Raw genomic sequence first — 23,549 nt, 5'->3', positions numbered from 1 at the left:
GGTATATCAACCTCAAAATCAACCTCAACCTCAACCAGCCCCACCTCCATCCTCTACCCTAGCACCGAACCCAGTACCTGTATATTCTACCTCCAATCAAGCAGCTGGAGGCAATTTCTATGCTAAGATTCCACATCCCGTGGAGAGGCTCTTAGCCAATTTCAAGGAAACCACAGGATTGGAGCCCAGGAGCCTAATCGAGTTCCTCAAGCATTTATTCAGAATCAAACAAAAGGCTAACATTCCAGACAGGGAACTGCTGGAAATCATTTTCCCTTTACACAACCACCCTTGAGCGAGCGAGTGACGCTCGCCATTGAGCAAAATTATTCATTTGACCAATTCCACGAAGACGTACTAAATTATTTTATTCCAGCCCGTTTGATGACCAACATCAGACTGGAATGGTACAATAGGCTACAACAAAGAAGTGAAGACTTACCAAATTTCATAGCAGACATCAAATTAGCTGCACAAATTCTTCGGTTGCGAGTGTCTGAGAACGAGATAGTTTCAAACATCCTTGATGGAATTAATCCGCAGGAAAGATCGAGGGCAGTTTTCCAGTCTCGACCGCAAAACTTTGCCGAGCTTGACCGCCTGTGTATCTCCAACACAAACGTAGAATACGCTGACCACCAGCGAAATCGAGAAGCTAATTCCTACGCCCACAACAACGCACGGACAGGAACAGAAAATAAACAGCAATTTTCTAATAAACAATTCCATCAAAGGGACAACTCTGAACACTTTGCTAAGCCCCAGTACAAAGATGAGAGCATACCGGTTTGTAGATACTGTAAAAAGACTGGGCACTACATTGAACAGTGTCGTGCAAAAAACTATCGACCAAATTTTCACTATTCTCAAAATTCAAAAAACGTGTAAATCGCTGGCCAGAAAGAATCCTTTCTGAGCCAGCACACCAATCAACTGTAAGAAATATTTGCTTCCACACAAACGTAAATAATAAATCTGACAGCAACAAATCAAAACAAAACACAGCTTCCCCAAATCGGTGGAAAAATAAACAAAGAAAACAAAAACACAAAACAAACAAGAAAGTCGGAATTAACAAAAGAAAACAAACTGATCATAGGAAGACTGTTACGCTCAGGTGTAAGAAATGTAACTGTCCTCGCACGACTGACAAACGAACATGTCATAACATTTTCGCCAATCTACCCACAGTGTTGCCCTACGCAAACACAACAATTGGAAAACAAGAAGTCCCAGGTCTAATTGATACTGGATCCGTGCGATCATTCGTGTCAGGCCAGCTGTTCAGGAAATTACAACAGGACCGTTTGACTCAAAAGGTAGAGCCAATAGAAATACAGTGTTTTACGCTGCTGAACAGCCTTTGAAAGTAAATCGCATTGTCCTTGTTAAAGTAAAAATCGACTTGTTTTCTTGGACTTTCCCATTCTTAGTAGCAGATGATTTAGCCACAGATTTAATTTTTGGTTCAGATTTCATTGTTAAAACAGGCATGATAATTGATTTGATAGCACGAAAATTTCACTTCAAATTTAACAACCAAGTTTTTGTTTCTTTTGTGTCACCTGACGCAAAATGTCAGAGCAATGTAAATGCCATTCACGCAGATGCTAAAGGTGAAAACAACATTTCACTAACCCACCTTAACTCCGATCAGAGACAAGAAATAGAAAAGTTATGCAGGAACTTTCGCGACGTTTTGAGTGAAAAATTAGGACGCACCCATCTCACACAATATGAAATTAAGCTTTTGGACAAAACCCCAGTTAGGTGTCATCCTTATCAATTATTAGGACCTAAAATGCAGATAATGCGGGATCACATACAGAATTTGTTAGACAAAGATGTCATCGAACCTTCCACCTCCAGTTTCGCCTCCCCGGCATTTTTGGTACCCAAAGATCAAGGTCAAGGTCACCGCATGGTGGTCGATTTTCGCCGTGTCAACCGTCAAATTGAAGTAGAAATGACGCCATTACCAGATCTAAATTCGGCATGTCACTGGTTCAGTAAAGCTAAATTTTTCAGTGTGTTTGACCTCAACTCGGCCTATCATCAAATACCACTAACTCCAGAGTCAAAACACGTTACAGGTTTCTGCGTTCCGTGGAATCTCTACCAATACAAAGTAGTACCTTTTGGTCTAGCCACAGGCGCGCAAGTATTAACACGCCTTCTAGACCAAATTTTCGGCGACCTGAAATTCAAATTCGTTTTTAATTATCTTGATGACGTCGTTGTTTATTCAGAAACTTTTGAAGAGCATATTGCTCATTTGCAAGCAGTTCTTGAGCGACTACGTAAAGCCGGCCTAACTGTCAATACAAAGAAGGTAAAATTTGCAGTGCAGGAAATTTCTTTCCTCGGACACCTGATTTCAAGTCGAGAAGTAACCATAGACCCTAGTCGCACACAAGCGATAAAGGATATCCAACCCCCTTAAGATGCTAAAGGCATTTCCAGATTTATCGGCATGGCAAATTTCTACGCTAAATTCATACCTAATTTTGCTGAGCATGCAGCACCACTGAATGCTCTACGTAAGAAAAATTCAGTTTTCAATTGGGGTCCAGAACAGGACAAAGCCTTTGTTTTCCTAAAACAGGCAATAGCTAGCCCTCCAGTGCTCAGAATGGCTGATTTCAGTAAGCCTTTCATTCTGCAGACCGATGCATCCAGTGTGGCCATTGGTGCCGTGTTATCCCAAGAGTTCGATGGCTGCAGGCAACCTATAGCTTTTGCCTCCCGCACCCTAACACACCAGGAGAGAAAAGCCTCCTCGGTATAAGAACTTGAGTGCCTTGCCGTAGTTTTCGGCATAGATAAGTTTCGGCCATATCTAGAACATAAAGAATTTCTACTAGAAACAGACAACCAGGCCCTTGCTTGGCTTTTAGCCCATCCGAAGCAACTAGGTAAATTAGGTCGCTGGATTGTAAAAATTGCTTCTCTCAAATTCAACATCCAACATATTCGTGGTTCACAAAACATCGTGGCAGACACTCTTTCTCGAATGTTCGAGAACCCTTCCAACTCCGATATTCAGGAAAAGAATCCCATTGCCTGCCACGCATTGTTAACAGATTTTCTACTAGCATTTTCCGACATACAATCCAATCAAAATTCTGATCCACAATTGTCAGACATAATTAACCAAATAAAATCAGGCTCACCTCCAAAATATTACAAACTTTCGAAAGGCATACTTTGCCGAAGGACACAACAAGGAAAAAGATTCAGAATAGCCCTACCTCAAAATCTCAGGGACATGGTTTTTCAGTATCACCACTCGTCACCATTAGGCACACATTTAGGAATTTTCAAAACGATTGAAAACATTCGCAGGAATTTTATCTGGGACGGGATGCACAAGGATATTACACAAAGGATAAAACTATGCAAATTATGTGCATTGAGTAAACCTGCGCAGCAGACCCAGTTCGGCTATTTAAGTTCTGACGTGGCCGAAAGGCCCATGCAAAAGCTTTTCATAGATTTTGTGGGACCCTTCCCAAGATCAAAGGACGGAAATACAATGCTTTTGGTATGCGTAGACGCCTTTTCAAAATTCGTGTGGTTAATTCCAGTCAGGAGAGCCACGGCCGAAATTACCATTCGAGCCCTACAAAACAACATTTTAAAAATTTCTGTAGTTCCTTCCATCATCGTTTCCGATAATGCCACAAACTTTAAATCGACTCTTTTCAAAAACATGTGTTTTTCACACGGAATACAGCATGTAACCACTACACCATACTATCCCCAGCCTTCGCATGCGGAGCGTTTCAACAGAAACCTCCGATCTGCTCTCATAGCATTTCATGCGAACTCGCAGGATAAATGGGACTCTAACCTCGTGTGGTTACAGTTGGCTTTCAATTCGGCCAGACATGAAGGTCACAAAACAACACCGTTTGAACTCATGTTTACCTACCAGCCCAACACCCCACTCTCTAATAAATGGTCTTTGAAAGAGTTACTACCAGACGACCCGAGGAACATTAAGGAAGTCTGGAGTAGAGCTCGTAGAAACCTGCACTTAGCCCATGAGGCCAGCAGACAGAAATATAACAGAAAACGTCCTCCCAATCCCTACAGACTAGGTGATTTGGTGCTGTGCAAGGCACACACCTTAAGCAAGGCTATCGACAAGCGATCAGCCAAGCTTTCGTATCGTTGGAATGGCCCCTGGCAGATACAACGATTCCTCACGCCAGTAACCGTCGCTCTAGCCGACCCGAGTTCTGGCGAATTTCGCGCGCGCGCCCACATCTCCCAAGTGAAGAAGGTGCACCCTGACATGAAATAGGGGCACTCTTCACTACTTTCCTTACACAAGGAACAGCGCTAATATTCCGGCATGCCATACTCAACACACAGTGTTGATATTTCAAAAAAATTCCTAGGTCCTAATTATAAGTAAAAAAAAAAAAAAAAACCATGGTACTAGTTCATAAGATATTTAAGTTAAGAAGTTTTATATTAAGATGTCTAGTTTTAAGTGGCGCCACTTATTCAATAAGTTATCTGTAAGTTTTAGCTCTTATTTAAACGTGTAAGAATTCTTATCGGTTGTAAGTAGTTTACTACAGTAGATCCTGGTACAGGGTAAGTCTCTTAGGTTTTTGGTGGCTCAAGTTGGCCACTCTGACTCCGTCTTTCAGGGGGGAAGTATGTGCCATTTCAGTGCCACTTTCAGGCACAAATGTACGAATTTAAATTTAATTTTTAATTTTTAAAGAAGGAAACCAAATAATAAATTTGTATTTTTTATTTTATTTAATTTTGTTTCCATTACTGTACACTCCGACGTAAGCTTGTGCTACCCAGTGCACCTGTGCTTGTTCGCAGGCTTCTATTAGATACTGGTTGCTGACGATTTGTGATCGCAGCATCTCGGCCGCGGTTCGCGTCACGTTTTCTCCATGTAACAAAATGACTTTCGTGCTAGTGAACGCTACCCCAACCCCACTGCTAGCAACTTTCATTTCTCGGAGGCAAGCATACGTAAGGGTTTTGCCGTCACGTACTGGACCAAGTTACAGCCAGCGGCGAAGCCTCGGGACGGTCCACATGACGCCTTTCCCAGGCGACTTAGCAAATTTAAACCCCCCTCCCCACAACACCCACCTGTGGCTTCACGAGAACTCAAACCCGGAGCAACGACCCCCAGTGAACCCCGGGCGGAGACATTGTCTCCCCAAGGACATTCCCACTTGTCAAACAGAGCCCTCAGCGAAGTCTAGCGGCGGGAAAAATCCCTAACCTTGCTCTGAGCGCTGGTCGCGAGCGCGCCCACTGCACTCTAGCGGACATTTCTGTGACCCTCCAGGGAGGTTCTCGTCTTGGCCACCAGAGCGCAATACTCATCCCTCCCATAAGAGACAGCTTGTCGCAATCGACCTTGGCAGCAATCGCAGTGCGATTGCGATTTTAGTTCGCCTACGACTCGCGTGAGAGCGCAGCGAACATGTTGCAGTCTGCTTCGCCCCTTCGGGCATCTCCAGACACCTTCGGGTAATCACCACCACCCCTTTCTTGGGCTGGAGGCAGTTGCTTCCTTTAATTAGGCGCCCCGACGCCATTTTTTGAAGATTCGGCGGGCAGCATCTGGTCTGTGCGGACCACGTGTCGCGATCCGCGAGAGTTAATCTCCGTTGTTCGTCCCAGACTTGACACTAACTACGTCATGTAGACGTCAACGTCAAGTCATAGAGGCCTCAATTTTCTTATTTTGAAATTTTACTGCCCGCAATAGTTTTTTTTATGCTAATCTAAATTATTTCATTTTCTCTAATCATGATTTCCGAGAACTTCCGTGCCGCGAGCTGGATTCCCTGCTTCTGGAGGCAGTCTACATGAACTTCACTCCGCTGTTTTGGGTAAGTGGTCGTCATCCCTACCACCCCCCCCCCTTTTTTTGCCTTTCACTGGGCATAGTCTTGCCCAGGCTTAGACGCCTCTTAACCAGTCTAAGTAATTTGGGACTTTGGTTGCAGGCGGGGTCCAAAATCAGCCTCCAAAATCAGCCTCCAAAATCAGCCTCCAAATTCAGCTTCCAAAATCAGCCTCCAAAATTATCCTCCAAAATCAGCCTACAAAATCAGCCTCCAAAATCAGACTCCAAAATCAGACTCCAAAATCAGCCTCCAAAATCAGCTCCAAAATTAGCTGCAAGCTCCACTCCAAGTTTAACTCCGAGTTTATCTCCAAGTTTCTACTCAAAATGATTTCTTCTGGACTTTAATCTGCTGAAACCTCCGGTGTCAGGACGCAGGATATAATTAAATTTCAATGTAATTGTTTCTTTCTTTTGAGCCTGCGAGCTAACTTAAAACCAGTATTAAGTTCAAGATGTATTATTGTGTTACTTTTATATGTATTTTGTTGCCCCGGGGCTCCCTCCATTTTGTAATCAATATGTTTTAATACCAGTGTACTTAAAAGATAAAAAAAAGAAGGTAAATTATTTTAGTAAAAAGGGCACTTATATAAATCAAACCACCAGTCTTGTTATTTCATTATTATTTATCCCCGATCCACATAGCCTACTAGAGTTGCTAGGAGGTTATAAATAAAATTATTTTATACGACGTCTGGGCACCTCTGTGATTATTATTGTTATTGTTTTGTTTTCTGGGCTGACGCTTCCAAGGCCTTAATTTAATTATTTACTTTTGAGTGTATACCTGCAGCCCAGCATTCGTTACATAAGAATCAAAATAATCATATTAAGAAATTATTTTTCAGTTGATGTCATACTTCCTGTGGTGGTAATGCCCAGTCCCCATCCTGTCAGCACTGGATCCCACTGGCGCGGCCTGCATGGAGGAAGTTCGCGATGCCGCCGCCAGGCAGTAGACAACAGATCGTGGCTAAGGGTGGATGCTCCATCCCACGGAGGAAAATAACAGTGCAAACGAGCAGGCTTTATTTGGAAGCTCTTGTAAACCCATACAATTGTTTCGCTGCAAAAAGTCAATAAATTACTAATCGCCGAGAGTCAAGTCATCCATGCTGGAGCTGACATCTTACGCAACCACAATGGCTAGCCTGCATCCTCTCATAAAAAAATCTACTAAATAATCCCTGTCAGTAATCACTGGGCTCATCCTGGGTTCCGAACCCTCGGGTGATGGCAAATGGCGCCCCTGCATGTGGCAAAAATGCAAGAACAAAATCAAGAAAATTGACAGAAATTCAATGCAAAATGGCCAATGAACAAGAAAACAGCCATTTTGGATGGGCTAGCGAACCGAGGTCAGACGAAGCAGCGATTGAGCGAGGCGACAAAGGAACCCTCACCCCTAGTGGTTACTTAAATTTTCTCTCTCCTACATTTCGCAACCCCCCTCCCCCTCATGCATTGCACACACCCTCCTTCATGCATCCCCCACCCTTCTAAAAGCACTTCCTCTCTCTTCTTTGCTTTGAAACACCCCCACACCCGTGTGCTTCGCGTTCACTCCTTCACGCATCGCCCTCCTTCCCCCCAGTTTCCCGCCCTCGAGGCCGCGACTCGGTGAGTGAACAGCTGAGTGATGTCAGCAGAGCAACAGTGTGCAACCTATTCCCCCGCATAAACATACAGAATGCTGCCATGTAAAATACCGGCGTGAGTCTGAAATGCCTCAGACCACAGAATGCCAATATACTGATAAGCCCCTTGCAATGTCGGGACAGTTGCACTTGCCCAACGAAGTCAAGCCTCGTGCAAGGTAAAAGCGAACCAGTAACACAACAGTGGGAGATTAATTGGGACAACATCTGGAGAGGAAAACTAGGAACCAAACTAACACAACCCCTACAACCCCCAAAAAATCGCAGCCTGTCTACACCATTAAGCGCGAAACGGGAACAAAGACAAACAGCGAAGTAGATGCAACCCTCAACATCGCATGCCACATCATGGGGAGAAAGACATATATGAGGGAGTTGCCAACCTTGGCCTACCTGGGCTGGACAACCCCATCCTGATTCCTGATGAGCTGACTAACACTAACAGAGTTTGGTGGAGCCTTACTTAAGGACCCGGAGGCATACATGCAACAGTGTGAAACTCGAATGGCATGCTGTGTGTTACCAAAGGACGACCAGCAAACAACTGTGCAGTACCGTCCAGATCTGGTGGAAACCTGTGTGGGAGGATCGACATAATGTGGCAGGAGTTCAAGGAGACATTTAAGAAACAATTCAATACCGGAGCACCTCTAGTACAGTACAAGTCAAAGGTTTACGGCACCACACAGTGGGAGGGAGAACCGGTCGAGAACTTCATTGCGAGCAAACTGCAACTGTTCAGACTAATTTCAACAGATAATGATCCCATCCATACACTACCTACAGTCACCATGTTACTACAGGATTAGTTACAGCCCTTCCTACGAGTCAGCCACTTGCCGACAGTAGAAGACTGTGTCCAGCAGGTGGTAGCGACTGAATGCAACCTTAAAAATGTCTGGCACCGACAACCACCTGAAGCACACAGGGGAGAACATGTAACACCCAGCAGCTGGAGACAACCCGCTCTGCAGGCAACCCGCCCTGCAGGCCTCACCAACTTCCCAACCACGACCTACCCGGGAAATTGACAAGGTGCCACTGCGACCGGTGGCCCATCTCGTGTCAAGGTTCCCACCACCGGGGACAGCATACTTCAATTGCCCTTCTCCCTGCAATCAAGATTGCCCCCAATGGAAACACCACTGGCATAGCGACTTCCCACAGATGCCAGCCGACCCACAGGCGGGAACCACAACAGCGACTACAACCACAACAACAACCGCCTCCTGGAAATGGGTCGCAGGAGAGGCGAAAGTAGAAACCCCCTTCCCTGCTCCATCAGGAAGCAACCTGTTACTGGTATTTGGACAGATCAGTCTAACCCCGGACAACCTACTCCGCATCCCAGTGGAAGTGAAGAACCAACCCACAACCGGCCTGGTCAACACAGGGGTGAACCATGTGTTCAACTACCCCTCCCTGGTGCCACCTGGAGCACTAAGCCCACACCATGGTGAAGTGTTGACTTTGACCAACCTCCGGCACAACATTCCCCCGGAGTTTCAAGACTGGGTAAACAGGGCTCTTTGCGAGTGGCAGGACATGTTCGCTGTGGCCGACCCCCCAAGCAGGTAGTTTTTTCGCGAACAACGAGTAATCCACGATAAAGTCATGGAAATGCTGCAGAATGGCATCATAAAGCCCTCGAATAGTCCCTACAATGTCGGTAAAGTACTAGCCTCAAAAAAGGACCGGTCCCTCTGGTTCTATGTGGACTTCCAGCCGCTGAACGCAGTAACCAGCAGTTCGCCACCCTTGCATATTAGTGTCGAGTTGGCCTTAGCCGGGCTGGGTAGGGCTCGAGTGTTTAGCATCCTGGACCTGAGGTCCGGTTTCTGGCAAGTGCCGAACAGGCGGGAAGATAGGGACTAGACAGCATTCACCGTGCCTGATGGCAGGCGCTTCCAGTTCCGAGCAATGCAGTGCAGGCTATGATTCCCCAGGTCCTATATGGCTACATAGGGCAGTTTATGATAGCCTACCTCGACGATGTTTGTTTGGAAATGAGGGGGGATCGCTGCCGTCACCTGGCCCTAGTGATGGAGCAGTTTGCCACCCAGAATATTACCGCGAACCCTGCAGAAATGAGGCCAGGCCCCATCAGAGTCCCAACTCCCACTGCAAGCATCAACTCTTGTTACCTTCCACAAGGTAAACACTTGCCCAGATGGGGCCTAACCTCCATATTATATTCAAACAAAGGGATAAAACCTATGCTGAAAGTGTAAGGTGGCAGAACATTGACCAAACACATAAAATTTGTTCCAACATTTATTGTTAATCTTTAACATATCTCATAAATAACTTCCAGTACAAAAATAGTCATATCTGTGATGACTAGTTAGTCCAACGAAATATTATAATTTACACACAATAAATACTATATCTACCTTTATATTTTTCTTTGGTACAAGTTCTATGCTAGAAAGCTACATTTGAATGTTTAATATCTTTACCAATATTAAAAAAATTACTAACCAACTCATAAGGCAAGGTCTTTAGAGCGCTAAAACAAGTTTTTGAAAACAATATGGCCACCAAACAAGAAAATGCACGGGAGGTGCAGAAAATAGAACAAGTGCCAAATCCACATTATGAGCACCTAAACAAAAAAAAACTGCTAACACTTTAAGTTTAAACAGGTGCATCATATTCACAAAAAACACAAGTCCAACAAACACTACACACACTATCAAAGTTATTATCATCATCAAAAATTCAAACTCTACTGGCCATTTCATAACAGATAAATACAACCCTACCAATACTTAGCTCTCCAAAACACCTTTCATGCAGTCGATCTCTCTCTCTCTCTCTCTCTCTCTCTCTCTCTCTCTCTCTCTCTCTCTCTCTCATGTCTCATAATGTTGGTGGTGATGGTCTTGCTGTTCCATGCCTAACTAGTCAAAACCTCCGAGCTTATATACCCATTTTATCTTCCCCCTTCCCAACTATTGCCCCTCCAATTCTCTGGTTTAATTTAATAATAAAGATGATTCTAGAATGTTCTAGAGGGATCTTCATACCAGTTCACATAATCGATATATATATATATATATATATATATATATAGTCGTCCCCAGGCCGTGGCTCCTTCCCGATCCCCGACGTGCGACTATGAATTTAGGTTGTAATTATTTCGGCCGACTAACTCAGTGAGAGGTGGGGTTCGTGCCTACTGTGGCCGGGACCTGGAGCTGGGGAGAGGGGGAGGTGATGAACAGGGCAGGAGTATGGCAGTGGAGATCGAACCAGGAAACGTCCGCTGTTAGTCTACAAGTTGTTTTATTTAGTCCTTTTCCCTGAGCGCGCCTGTCCCACAACGATGTTACGGGACACGTCCCCCGCCACGCCGTGAACGAACGCAAATTGCAGGTCATCCACGAAGGTGCACTACCCCGCGACTGAAGATGTAGAACGTGGGAGCTAACCGAAACGACGGTAGCGACGCTAGCAACGCGCGTGGCAGAGGGCCTGCGGACTCGCGGAGCGCAGCGATACAGGACCTCCCTTGACGGCAGCCAAGCGGCGACTGCCGCCTCCCCGCCCCGCGCGGCCGCAGCGCCGCGCGAGAGGTGGAGGGGGGGAGGGGGGAAAGCTGCACGGAGGGTCGCGTGTCCACTGCGGGCCAGGCGCGGCCCCGGTACAAAGCTACACGATTCAAACAAAACACATAACAACCCTATTTGAATACACAATTACAAGTTAAGTTTTTACAAATAATTATACAAAGATGTCCGTCCTTGAGCGGTCCAGAAGCGAAGTTAGGGCGCACGCGGTGGCGTCCCTAGCACGGAGCACTCACTGCACTGCACAGAGGGGTTAGGGGGAAATAGCCCCCCTCAGGTACCCGGCGGTGGGCAGAAATGGCCTCTAAGTCTATGAGGGCACGACGACTGTCGTCATATGCCCCCCCTCTCCCCGAGGCCGCTCTGCCCACAGACGTCGGCTCAGGCCGGCAGGCGCTATCGAGTCTGGTTGTTAGTTCGGTCAGGTGTGTGCTCATCGCTCGTCTGAGGTCGAGCGAACCGCGGCAGCAGCTGCATGATGCTGCAGCGCAGTCCACCCCTGTCCGTCCGTCGTAGGTCGCGGTACTTGTACTGCCCCTCCCACTCATAGTCCCGGAGTTAGCGAGGGGCCATCACGCAGTGCGTGGGCCGGCGTACCTCGGGCCCGTCTCCCGCGTGCACCGCCATCGTCGTCTCCTCAGGGGGCATGTCAAGCACCACGGGCTGCGCCCGGTCCACGTCACTCTCCCCGCTGAGGAGTCGCACCATCACTTCGTCGGCCGTCGTGTCGCTCGTAGTCACCGGCCCGCCCCCCGGCCGTCGCTCCCACGGGCGGGTGCACCCCCATCGGCATCTTGTACCATGGTCAGGGGGGGTCACCGTCGGGTCGTTCAGGGCGACCGGGTCCCCGGGGACGGTGTCGTCGGCGGACACATCCTCGATGGTGACGTCTGACCTGCGCATTCCGTCATCGTCGTCGTCCCGGAATATCGTGTCCACGAGGCGCTCCAGCTCGTCCAGGCTCGCACCCCGTGGTCTCCCTCCGTCTGACGCGTAGGATGTCATCGCTCCCCTATTTGGCTCCTGAATTAGGCCGACGTCCCCCACCTGGCCACCCTCAGGGATCGCCTGGTACTGCAAGGCCCGGCCAGGCTCTTCCGCCGGGTCGTTGGCGGGTACAGGGGTCGGTAGGTTGTCATCGTCGGTCGAGTCCGCCAGTCGGAGGTTGTCCCTGTGAACCTTCGTCGTGCGCCCATCAGCGCGACGGACGAGGTACGTCGTGCTCCCCAGACGAGCGACCACCTCCTGCGGCCCTGTCCACTACTTGGGCGCCAGTCCAGCGCAGAACCCCCTGTCGCCCGACGACAGATGGTGGCACCAGACGTACACCCACTGTCCTGCTTTGAGCCGACCAGGGGGACGGGTCGTCTGGAGTGTTCGTCGTGCCAGGAAGAGCTCCTGGTGTCGTCGGGCATCGTCACGTAGCTCGTCAACAGGTGTAATGTCAGTGTCGGCGAGTGCTTGCGCCTCCCCGGGCAGGACGAGGTTGCGCCCCTGTACCAGTTCGGCGGGGGAATGGCCCGTGACCACGTTCGTCCGTCGGCGCAGGCAGTACAGCAACGTCGGCAGGTGCAGGTCCCACTAGGTGTGGTCCGCGTCCAACCGTATGCGAAGCTGAGTCTTTATGTCCTGGTTCCGCCTCTTGGTCGGATTCGCGCGCGGGTGGTAGGTGGCCGTTGTGCGATGCTCCACCCCCCACCACTCACAGGACATACGCCAGTGCCTCCCCACGAACAATGCCCCGTTGTCTGCCAGCAGGACCCCGGGGTATCCGTATCGTGGGAAGAACTTGCGCTGAAGCAGGGTAATCACGGTGCTGGCCTTCACGTTTGGCACTGCGAACGCCTCCGCTCAGCGGGTGAAGACGTCCGTGACCACCACGATAATGTGCCGGCCGCGGGACGTGCGAGGGTTAGGCCCCATGATATCCACCGCCACAGTGTGGAAGGGATCCCGGGGCCGTCCTGGGACCTGCTGCTCCTCGCCATCGGGTCTCCGGGACTTCCGCTCCGGGCAACGCTGGCAGGCCCTGACATAACGACATACATCCGCCGCGTCCCCCGGCCAGCAGAATGTCCATCGGATCTCCCGCAGTGTCTGCTCTGCACCGGGATGTCCTGCCAGGGGGTGGTCGTACAGGTACCACAGTGCCCACCGCCTGGCCTCTGGCTGCACGTGGGTCCGCCACCTGCCCGACTTGTGCGGCCCCCTGGTCTGGAGCATGCCGTCAAGACTCCGGTGGCCCGGTATCTCTTTCTCCCCGCACTCGGCCAGCCGGGACTGGGTGTCTGGGTCTCGGAGCTGCTCCGCCCGCACCCGCGAATGCAAGTCGGCTAGCATCTCCGGTGGCGTGACTGGTTCGGGGACAGCGGGGCCGGGCAGCGCATACAACTCACACGGCCGCGGCCCCGGGTTCTCGACGACGGGCTCGTGAATCGGGGGAAGCACCTCCTCCCAGCCCTGGTCGTCGCGGAACACACTCGTGGGATCCGGATTCCTGGACAGCTCGTCGGCCAGCTGATTTTCCCGTCCCGGGACGTGTTCCATCGAGAACGAGAACTCCTGAATCAGCATGGCCCAGCGAGTGAACTTGGACTTCCGGCCCTGAGCGGAGTCCAACCAGCGAAGGCACTGGCTGTCGGTCCTAAGCGTGAATGAGCAGCCTTCGAGGTGGTGCCGATAGCGCTGAAGAGCCCAGACGACTGCCAGGCACTCCTGCTCGTTCACGTGGTACCTCCTCTCAGCTGGCCCAAACTTCGCACTGGCGTACTCAATCACACGCTGGACACCGTCGCCGTCCACCTGGTACATCACCGCACCCATCCCCTCCTGACTGGCGTCTGTCTGGACGAAGATGGGTTGGTCAGGTTTCAGTCGCGACAGCGTGTGACAGTTCCGGAAACGGTCTTTGACCTGGCGCAGGGCCTTGTCCGCGGCGGGCGTCCACCGGAACTTGGCCTTCGGCGACAACAGGTCAGTCATCGGGGCCGTGATCGTCGCGAAGTCAGGCACAAAAGACCGCAGCCAGTTCAGCAGTCCCATAAGCTTTTGGAGCTGCTTCCTGGTCTTCGGCGCCTGCTTCGCCTCGATTAGTTCCAGCTGGGCAGGACGCGGACGGCACCCCTCCACCGTCACCAGGTGCCCCAGGAACACGATCTTCTCAGCCCCGATGTGACACTTGTTCGGGGCACAAGTCAGTCCGTGTCTGGCCAGCCTTTCCAGGACCAGCGCCAGGTGGTGCACATGGTCCTCCCACGTCCCAGAATAGACGATGACGTCGTCCAGATAGGCACTGGCGAAGACGCCGATGTACCCGTCCAGGACGCGCACCATCATAGACTGGAACGTGGCCGGGGCGTCCATGAGCCCGAACAGCATGGCACAGAACTGGTACCGCCGACCGTCTGGCGCAGTGAACGCCGTCTTCGGACGGTCGGCGGGGCATACCGGCACCTGCCAGTAGCCCGACTTCAGGTCCAGCATCGTGAAAATTTTTGCGTCCCCCAGCCCGGCCAAGGCATCAGTGATGTTGATCTGCGGGGGGGGGGGGGGAGCGGGGATCGTCAGTCTTTTGACGGCCTTAAATTTTACGCAGAAGCGTAAACTCCTGTCCTTCTTAGTGGCCAGCACCACCCTCGAGTTGTATGGGGAGGTGCTGGGCTCGATGACCCCGTCGCACAGCATCTCGTCCACCTGGGACTGGATCGCCTCGCGCTCCCGGGGCCCGAACCCATGCACCCTCTCAAACGGCGGGTGGTGCGGCACCATAGGGATACTGTGCTCTGTCATCGTCGTGCGCCTTAACCGGTCCGCCGCCGCAAATACCTGAGGTCGGGACTCGAGGGTCCGACTGATGGCTTCAGCATACTCTGCCGGGACTTTGTGCCGGAGGTCCTCCAGGCGAGTGACTGACAGAGGAGGGGAAGGGAGTCTCTGGTGGATGCCATACACCGTCCAGCGCCCGCGGGTGCCGAAGTGTATCCGTCCGGCCCGCACCTCCACAGCGGCGTCTACCTCGTGCAGCCATGGTGCCCCCAAGATCAGCCCCTCGCACAGGTCGGGGACCACCCAGGCCTCGATGCGACTGACATGACCAACGATGTTCAGTGTTACCTGGGTGGTGCCCCTCGCCATCATGCTGGTGTCCCTGATGGCCAGCTGCACCTGCTCCGGGCGGGGTACCACCTCCTCCTTGGCGACCAGGTGAGCCGCGACAAAGGATCGGCTGGCTGCGGTGTCCACCAGGGCCAGCATCTCCCGGTCGTCGGCACGAACTGGTATCCGCAGTAGCCCTGGTTCCTCACCCCAAGTGGACCGGCACCTGGCCCACCTCGCTCGCGAGTACCATGTCATCCAGACGTGGGGAGCCCAGGAGAGGCTCCACTGGCAGCTCCGGCACCAGCGCGTCGTCCCCTCGGTGAGCTCCTCCGCCGGTGGCAGGCCGCCGGAGAGATACCTCTGGCCCCTGGACGGCTGGTGTCGAGGCCACGGGAGTCGGAATGGCACTCCTCTGTACCGATGGCGACCCCGGCACGGGGGCGTTTGGCTCAGGCCGCGCCCGATCCCCGCCGTCGTCCGACGGCGCTCGGTCCTGCTCCGCAGGCGGCATCCGGGTCTCCGACGGATGCCATAATCGGTGGATTAGTTCTGTCGCTGGTTCCGCTGGTAGTTGACGCCCCGGGGCACGGCGCCCAGCCGTCTGTCCGCCCCCGGCTCCGCGTTTCCCGCCGACGGCGCGCCTCCTTCGCGCGCTCCCTCCAGCGCGGCCTTTGTGGGGCACAAGCGGTGCCAGTGTCGCTCCTCTGTCGGGCAGTAACGGCAGCGTGGTGGCCGCTCATCGCTCTCCTCCCGACCCGTCTGGCGCCACGACGGGTCTGAGGGGGCCGACTGTGATGAGCCCCCTCCTCATGATGGTCCTGCTGCGTCTCTCTGCTGCGGGGGTGGGCGGAAGTAAGGCACGACAGCACGTGCGTCCTCTAGTGGCAAGGGTGTGGGAGGCGGTGCTGCATGCCGGGAGTGTACCGGGCCGCGCGTGTACTGCGCAGCCTTGAGGTCCTATTCTATGTCCCGTGCTAGTGTGAGGAAACTGTCCAGGCTTCCCCCGGCTGCCCCCCGCAGAAACGGGCGTAACTCCGAAGTCAGCAACTCGACAATACTGGACAGCATGTCCCCAAACCGGCTGCCCGTCGCGAGGCGTCTGTGGAGGCGGAGCTTTTCGTGCACGAAGGCTTCCACGCTCTCGCCGCGGGTCTGAGCACGACAAAACAGTTCGCGCCGGCATCGCGCGCGCGCGAGAGAGTCGTTGAACCGCGACTCGAGGCGGTGAGTGAAGTCGCTCCAGTCCATGTCATATTCGCCCGTCTGCTGCCACCAGGCGTGGGCTTCGCCTCGCAATTGGCCGCTGACGCGCTCCGTCCACTCGTCAGCCGCGATGCTGTAGCGCGTCAGTTTGTCCTGACACACACGTGTGAATAAACACGGGTCCTCGTGTGTCTGCCCAGCGAACTCTGGAAGAGTGATTGGTCCTCTTGCGATGCAGGAGATCGGCAACACTTGTCCGTGAACCGCCTTGCTTGTACGTTCCTCGCACCCTCCGCACATAAACAGGCCGCCACGAAAGTTCAAAAACTCTCGTGCATCAGTGCATGCACGATGTTTAATGACGCCGCATTGGTGACAGCGTGCGGTCTCGTCGGGGCGCCCGTGACACTGTACTGCTGCGCATCGCGCACTAGCTCTGTCCTCTACACTGTCCGCCTGGTGTTCGGCTTTGATGCGTTGCTGGCACATGCAGTACAGGTAAGAATATTCCTCGGCCGGGCAGATGGCCGCGCGCGGTTTCCGGCAGTCCCAGGCATAAGTCCTCCATGTTAATAGTTATGTGCGCGCAGTCTTGCATTACGCGATTCGTGGTTCCGACCCGGGCAGCGGGCCGTAGCATCGGCGGCGGGCGGGACAAGTCGGGAGGGAGGGTGAAAAAACTGCCTCTTGTTTGGAGAGCACTACCCGAAAAAAAAAGAAAAGCGGGGGAAGAGCATGCGGCCAAGTCACTAGAATGCCGCACTACTGGAATGCCGCACTTTCACCTCGCAAACAAAGGGAGCGGGTTCTGCCGCCCCCTTCCGTTAGGCCGCCCCTATCGCTTTCCCTAGCGAAGCCGGGCGCGAGTCCTGCCATACGTACTCACTACTCCAGCCTCCGCCGAGCTACTCAACGAATTTGGCGAATTTTAGTTACACCTTGGCCACTCTAGTCGGGCGCCATATGTCGTCCCCAGGCCGTGGCTCCTTCCCGATCCCCGACATGCGACTATGAATTTAGGTTGTAATTATTTCGGCCGACTAACTCAGTGAGAGGTGGGGTTCGTGCCTACTGTGGTCGGGACCTGGAGCTGGGGAGAGGGGGAGGTGATGAACAGGGCAGGAGTATGGCAGTGGAGATCGAACCAGGAAACGTCCGCTGTTAGTCTACAAGATGTTTTATTTAGTCCTTTTCCCTGAGCGCGCCTGACCCACAACGATGTTACGGGACACGTCCCCCGCCGCGCCGTGAACGAACGCAAATTGCAGGTCATCCACGAACGTGCACTACCCCGCGACTGAAGATGTCGAACGTGGGAGCTAACCGAAACGACGGTAGCGACGCTAGCAACGCGCGTGGCAGAGGGCCTGCGGACTCGCGGAGCGCAGCGATACAGGACCTCCCTTGACGGCAGCCAAGCGGCGACTGCCGCCTCCCCGCCCCGCGCGGCCGCAGCGCCGCGCGAGTGTTGGAGGGGGGAAGGGGGGAAAGCTGCACGGAGGGTCGCGTGTCCACTGCGGGCCAGGCGCGGCCCCTGTACAAAGCTACACGATTCAAACAAAACACATAACTACCCTATTTGAATACACAATTACAAGTTAAGTTTTTACAAATAATTATACAAAGATGTCCGTCCTTGAGCGGTCCAGAAGCGAAGTTAGGGCGCACGCGGTGGCGTCCCTAGCACGGAGCACTCACTGCACTGCACAGAGGGGTTAGGGGGAAATAGCCCCCCTCAGGTACCCGGCGGTGGGCAGAAACGGCCTCTAAGTCTATGGGGGCACGACGACAGTCGTCAATATATATATATATATGTATGTATATATATGTATATATTTATAACCGATTTCCGGGATCTATTCTTCTTCTTGAATCCGGAGTTGGTAACACTGAATTCGATGTTGTGTTGGAATGAAGTCTCCACTTTGTCTATGGTTTTTAGTGTGAAATTGCACTGTCTTTGCCGCACACAGCCGTAGCCTATCTATGAGTCGTGATGACACAAGCTGTCAGTTTATTCCTACCCGCTAACATGAAAGGTAAACTTCTTCATGTCCTTAAATGTTTGCGTGTAGAATCTTCAATTAACGTCTCGTGACCATACACGGTCTCAAAATGCCTTCTTGTAGTGCTGTAGTGTCGTAGCTTCGTATCCTCCTAGTATAGTGGCCAAATAGCAGCGAGGCCTAAGACTTTTTGAAAACAAAAATTGTTGGAGCCAAACGAAGCCGAAGACTGTTGGAGCCTAAAGACTGATGGTGCCAATAACTGTTGGAGACAGTGACTGATGAAGTCAATGACTGTTGGAGGCATTATATTGCAGCGGAGTGTTTTGAAGTCCGCGTGCTTGCTATCATCAAGTCGCCCCCCCCCCCCCCCTTTACCACACTAACCGTTCTCCTCTCCAGGCCTTTTGTCATAGTGACATGTATGTATCTTGCAATTTTTTTCCTCTTAAATTCCCCTTCTGCGCCTGCGCAGTGGGGAGTTGTGTATGCTTATTTAAGGCAGTGTCGCCATTTTGTAACCTCTTTCGTCTAGTATGATTCGGGCTGTTAACTTCACTTAGCTTCTCGCCGCCATCATGCTTAAATTCTCCACCTTTAATTCGGCATCTAGCTTCATGCATCTACAGTATCGTAACTTTGTCAATCTAGGGCTTAGCTTGTAATTATCCTTCATGTATTCTTGCTTTTAGCTCTCGATGTTGAATGCACTAACTTGTATAGCTTTGCTGGATTTGTTTTTTTTGTTAGTATATTTTTCACTATTCACTATTTCACATCTTGTGTGTGTGGCCTATCACTGGGTCAACGTATGGAGGAACCAGTGGCGAGGCGTGAGGTTAGCATGAGGGGAAGCAACAACTCCGTTCACATCAAAACTAGAAGGGGGGGGGGGGGTCCGGGGGCCCTCCCCCGGGAAAATATGGATTTCAAGGTACAAAATGGTGCTATTTAAGTAGTTTTATTAACTGAACATTGACTATTCCACAGGTAGAAAAATTGACTTTTTTTTTAAAATAAATTATTTTTAAAAAAATAATGCTTGACTTACATTATTCTGATAGTAAAATACCTACTCTACATTACTTATATACTAAGTGGGAGTGTAGTATCATCGATATCTGGTACAAAATATATAAACATACAACACATGGCAAAGTAAGTACTTAAAATAAAGAGAAGAACCTCATAAAAATGTACTAGAATAGTAAAAATTAAATCTTGGTATTTTTCGTACCAACACAAAATAAATTGAAGAGGTGGATTCCAAAAGGGGTTAAGTCACATTTCAGCGATTTTGTGTTTATATGTGGAATAACTAACTTTTTACTATTCGCATCTATGGCTGTAACAGGTATTCCAAAAGCGCTTAAGTTATAGCTGTTATGCGGTATTTAAATCTGGGTTTCTTTCCAAAACGTCCTAAGTCAGCAGTGTTTTCCAAACAAGCCTTGGTTAGTCATGCACCGATATGCGCATGCATAAACAAGTATTAGTTACTCTATGGTGAAAGTATTGTCATGGTTTTGTACTGCATAGAGGTTATGTCTGTTTATTATTGTTATTGTGTTGGTTTGTCTTGTCAATAGTTAATGTATAAGTAAATGCCAAAATTAATGTAAGTGAACTACAAGATAGCACATGTTCTGTAACAGATATAAGTAGTACACGAAGTAGAAAACGAGCAAGAAATGAAGATAAGGGTTAAAAACCGTAAAAAGTTTGCCAGAAACAGCAGTGAGGCCCATGGTGCTCCTTTGGTTGCATGCATGCATAAATAAGGTGGTAATAGTTGTAAGGCTGCTTTGCTGTCTACAGCAGATATAAGTGCATTTTATGACAAAATCTATAAACACAAAACAGCTGCTGAACAGAATAGCTTTGTTTTCAAGTATATTGTCGCACAAGAGCCTAAACAGCGTAGGCCCAGAAACAAAAATAAGCCCAGAAGCCGTACCGTTACTAAATATTTCATACGACAGACAAGCGGTCGTATTCTAAATGTATGTAACAAAACGTTTTTGTCTGTAACGAGATTTTCTCGTAAAAGAATAAACACCTTAAGCAAACACATGGAAGTATATGGGGAATGCCCACATGAAAGGCGTGGTGGGGCTAGGTTAAATCCCAAACACACTGCGATAAAAGACTCAATGATTGCATACATTAAAACGTTCAGATGCAATGAAAGCCATTATGGCCGAGGAAAAAGTGTTCGTGGTTATCTTAATCCTGAACTTTCTATCAAAAAGTTGTGGCGAATGTGGAAAGATAACCAAAAAATAGAAAACAAACCAATTGCTTCATTATCTAAGTTTTTCAAGGTGTTTCAAAACAACTTCAATCTCAGCTTCGGAAGCCCAAAGACGGATGTGCGCTCATTTTGTTACAAGACTAAGAACCAAATCAAGACGTCACGTGACCTTGCTGAAAAGGCTCGATTAATGACTCAGTATAGGCTACATACTCTTAGAGCTAAAAAATTTTTATGAAATCGTGAAGAAACAAGAAAACAATATAATAAGTGTTTCATTTTACATGGAACAAAACCAACCACTGCCAAAATTAAGCATTGGTGAGGTCTTTTATGCCAGACAAATCTGGCTGTACAATTTGATGTTTGTTTTGATGGAAAACCAACAAAACACTTCCAACACATCTGTGTACACTTGGACTGAAGACCAAAGTGGTCGAGGTTCTAATGAAGTATGTTCGGCATTGAGTCATTTTTTGGAAAATCTTGAGAAAAAATTGGCAAATGTACCAAAAATCTTTTTGGCTCTGAGATTATTTTCAGATGCCTGCAGTGGGCAAAATAAAAACACCAATGTTATGATGTTCTTACTCAACTACGTTGCCAAATCAAGAACCTTTGCAAAAGTAGAACATTACTTTCCAATCAGAGGTCATAGCTATATGCCCCCTGACCGAGTATTTGGCAGATTTGAAAAGGAGTTACGGAAAAAAGAAACAATATTAGAGCCTAGTGAATATCACAAGGTATTTGCGACGGGTGCTACAGTAAATGTGTTAGGCATATATTGGGTGGTCTCAAACTTTATGGAAGCTTCAAAGAAGGCCATAGTAAAAAGACTTCCCTTTAAAATGCGTGATCAACGTGTTCTCATCTACTCAAGAATGCATGACACTAATATTGACATTCAAAACATATATTGTGGTCTGCCAACAACAGTCAAGGTGACTAAATCACGTACAGTATTGAAAGAAGCGTACACAAACGTTCCTGTTTCGCCAGCAGAAAACCATATTAGTGAAAAGAAGCGACAATATGTAAAGAAACTTCTGCAGTTTGTTTCACTCAGTCAATGTGCAAGACAGTTTTACCAAACTGCTCTGACTAACAATGTAGAAGGAGATAACGACAACAATATTGTACTATATGATGAAGAAGAGCCATTTCTTTAAACATTGTAACCTTAATGTTCACTCAAAAGACTTGACACATTTTAAAGATGATATTGTTGCTTTTGTTTTGTACTATGCATAAGTGCACATACATATTTTGTTCAGTATTATGTAAACATTACACTTAGGCCTGTCAATCTGGTAGGACTAATATTCTTCAATTACATGTTTTTCAAAAAGTCTTCAGTCACTGACAAGTTTTCCAAAAAGCTCTTAGTCACTGACAAGTTTTCCAAATAGCTCTTAGTCACTGATGTTCCGTTTTATTAACCTAATTACAGGTAATATATTGAACTCATAATCACAATAACTGCCTGAGAACATGTTCTTAATGTAAAACAATAGCATTATGTGGATTTTGTACTTGACATTATCAAAATACACATTCACACCAAAAAAATTGTTTCCTGGAAAAAGTAAATTTTTGACTTAGCCCCTTTTGGAATCCACCTCTTCAATTATCTTCATACGTGATCAGAAACTCTGTTAACTGGTACGTGTACCAAGAAACTGGCAAGTCAATCATTCCTGAAATGCCACGATTTTTTTTCCTATCCTAAATTATTCTAAGTGTGTAAGGGGAGGGTCCAGGTTAGGGGAGGACCTAAGTGTGTCTCAGGCCGAAGCCTATACACTCTACCATGCGGGTTTTTAACCATGCGGGGATCAATTAACATGCATTAAGCAAGCAGGTAACTACTGGACAAGAGGGAAGAAGGGTCCAGGTAAGAAGAGTTGGAGGGGCTGAAAAATCAACCATGCTGGAGTTGGGTGCTTGGGCCTTGCGACCCGCATTTAAATGTTGGGTAATCCTGGGTTATTATTAACCAGGGGCACATGCGCCCCCAGGGGCGGGCGACTTCACTCGTCAGCCCACTGCGGGCGCACGGGGCGAAAGGCAGCATGACATTGCGCCATCTTCATCTTCCTTCTTCCAGTCAAAAGCCAACAACCTTTCAAGCCAGGGTGGGGGTAAGTCGTTCAGGCGAATTAAGTATCTTGCGAGTCGGACCCTTTTTTCCTCCAAAATCCCGGGACGGTTGAAGGTCGCGCCGCCCAGGCTACCACTGGCTCCAACAGGGCCCCAACTTAAAGGCGCCGCCATCTCTTCCTTCAGAGTTACGATGCTGTTCAGTTCCGTTGCGCGCGCGGCAGTCCACAGCTCCGCAAGTTCCAGCCCGCAGTTCGTCTACACTTCGCATCCAGGGCACATCGAGCTCCCCTGCGGGGCCTTCGCCGACGGAACTGCTTTCTGCCACGCGTCGAGCTGCATTCAGGCTACCTTTCACCCCGATAGTCGTAATAACGACTCCACAGGCCGGCCATTGGTCCGCGGACTGCTATTGGTTATTCAGTCACCCCAGAGAGATTGCAACTCTCGAGCTGGGATCCCGTATCCGCCACCCGCGGGACGCGGTCGGTAGCAGTTGGCGCTGCTAGGCCGCCCCCAGCACGCACACAAAACCAACACGCACTGCCAGCCTTCGGTTACCCAATAGGTCGCAGGGAACTCCCAGCCAACAGCCCACGAGAGAGATGCGCGCGCCCCGAGAGACGACCGCCGACTGAAACGCGACCTCGCCACCTGCCCTGCCGAACTCTAGCGGACTTAGCCGAAGCGGTCGGCGGAAGAATTCCACCGTCTGCTTCGGCCATGTTCGCTTCAGTTCAGCAAGAAAGCGCT

The 23,549-nt window shown here is 49.8% G+C and overlaps 1 protein-coding gene across 2 annotated transcripts in view; it reads left to right on the top strand.

Annotated features, from left to right (window-relative positions):
• Positions 1–5,779: 5,779 nt before the first annotated feature.
• Positions 5,780–23,549, top strand: part of LOC134540080 (uncharacterized) — a 146,904-nt gene continuing 129,134 nt past the window's right edge. Inside the window, exon 1 of one of the 2 annotated variants that reach the window (XM_063382542.1) lies at positions 5,780–5,882. In XM_063382542.1, coding sequence (XP_063238612.1) covers positions 5,859–5,882 — 24 coding nt within the window. In that variant the 5' untranslated portion in view covers positions 5,780–5,858. The remainder of the gene's footprint in view (positions 5,883–23,549) is intronic. The other variant, XM_063382544.1, reaches the window with a different exon arrangement.

Source organism: Bacillus rossius, chromosome 16 (genome assembly GCF_032445375.1).
Source record: "Bacillus rossius redtenbacheri isolate Brsri chromosome 16, Brsri_v3, whole genome shotgun sequence".
NCBI lineage: Eukaryota > Metazoa > Arthropoda > Insecta > Phasmatodea > Bacillidae > Bacillus > Bacillus rossius.
Note: the sequence above shows the minus strand (reverse complement) of the source record. Positions and strands in the feature narration are given on the sequence as shown.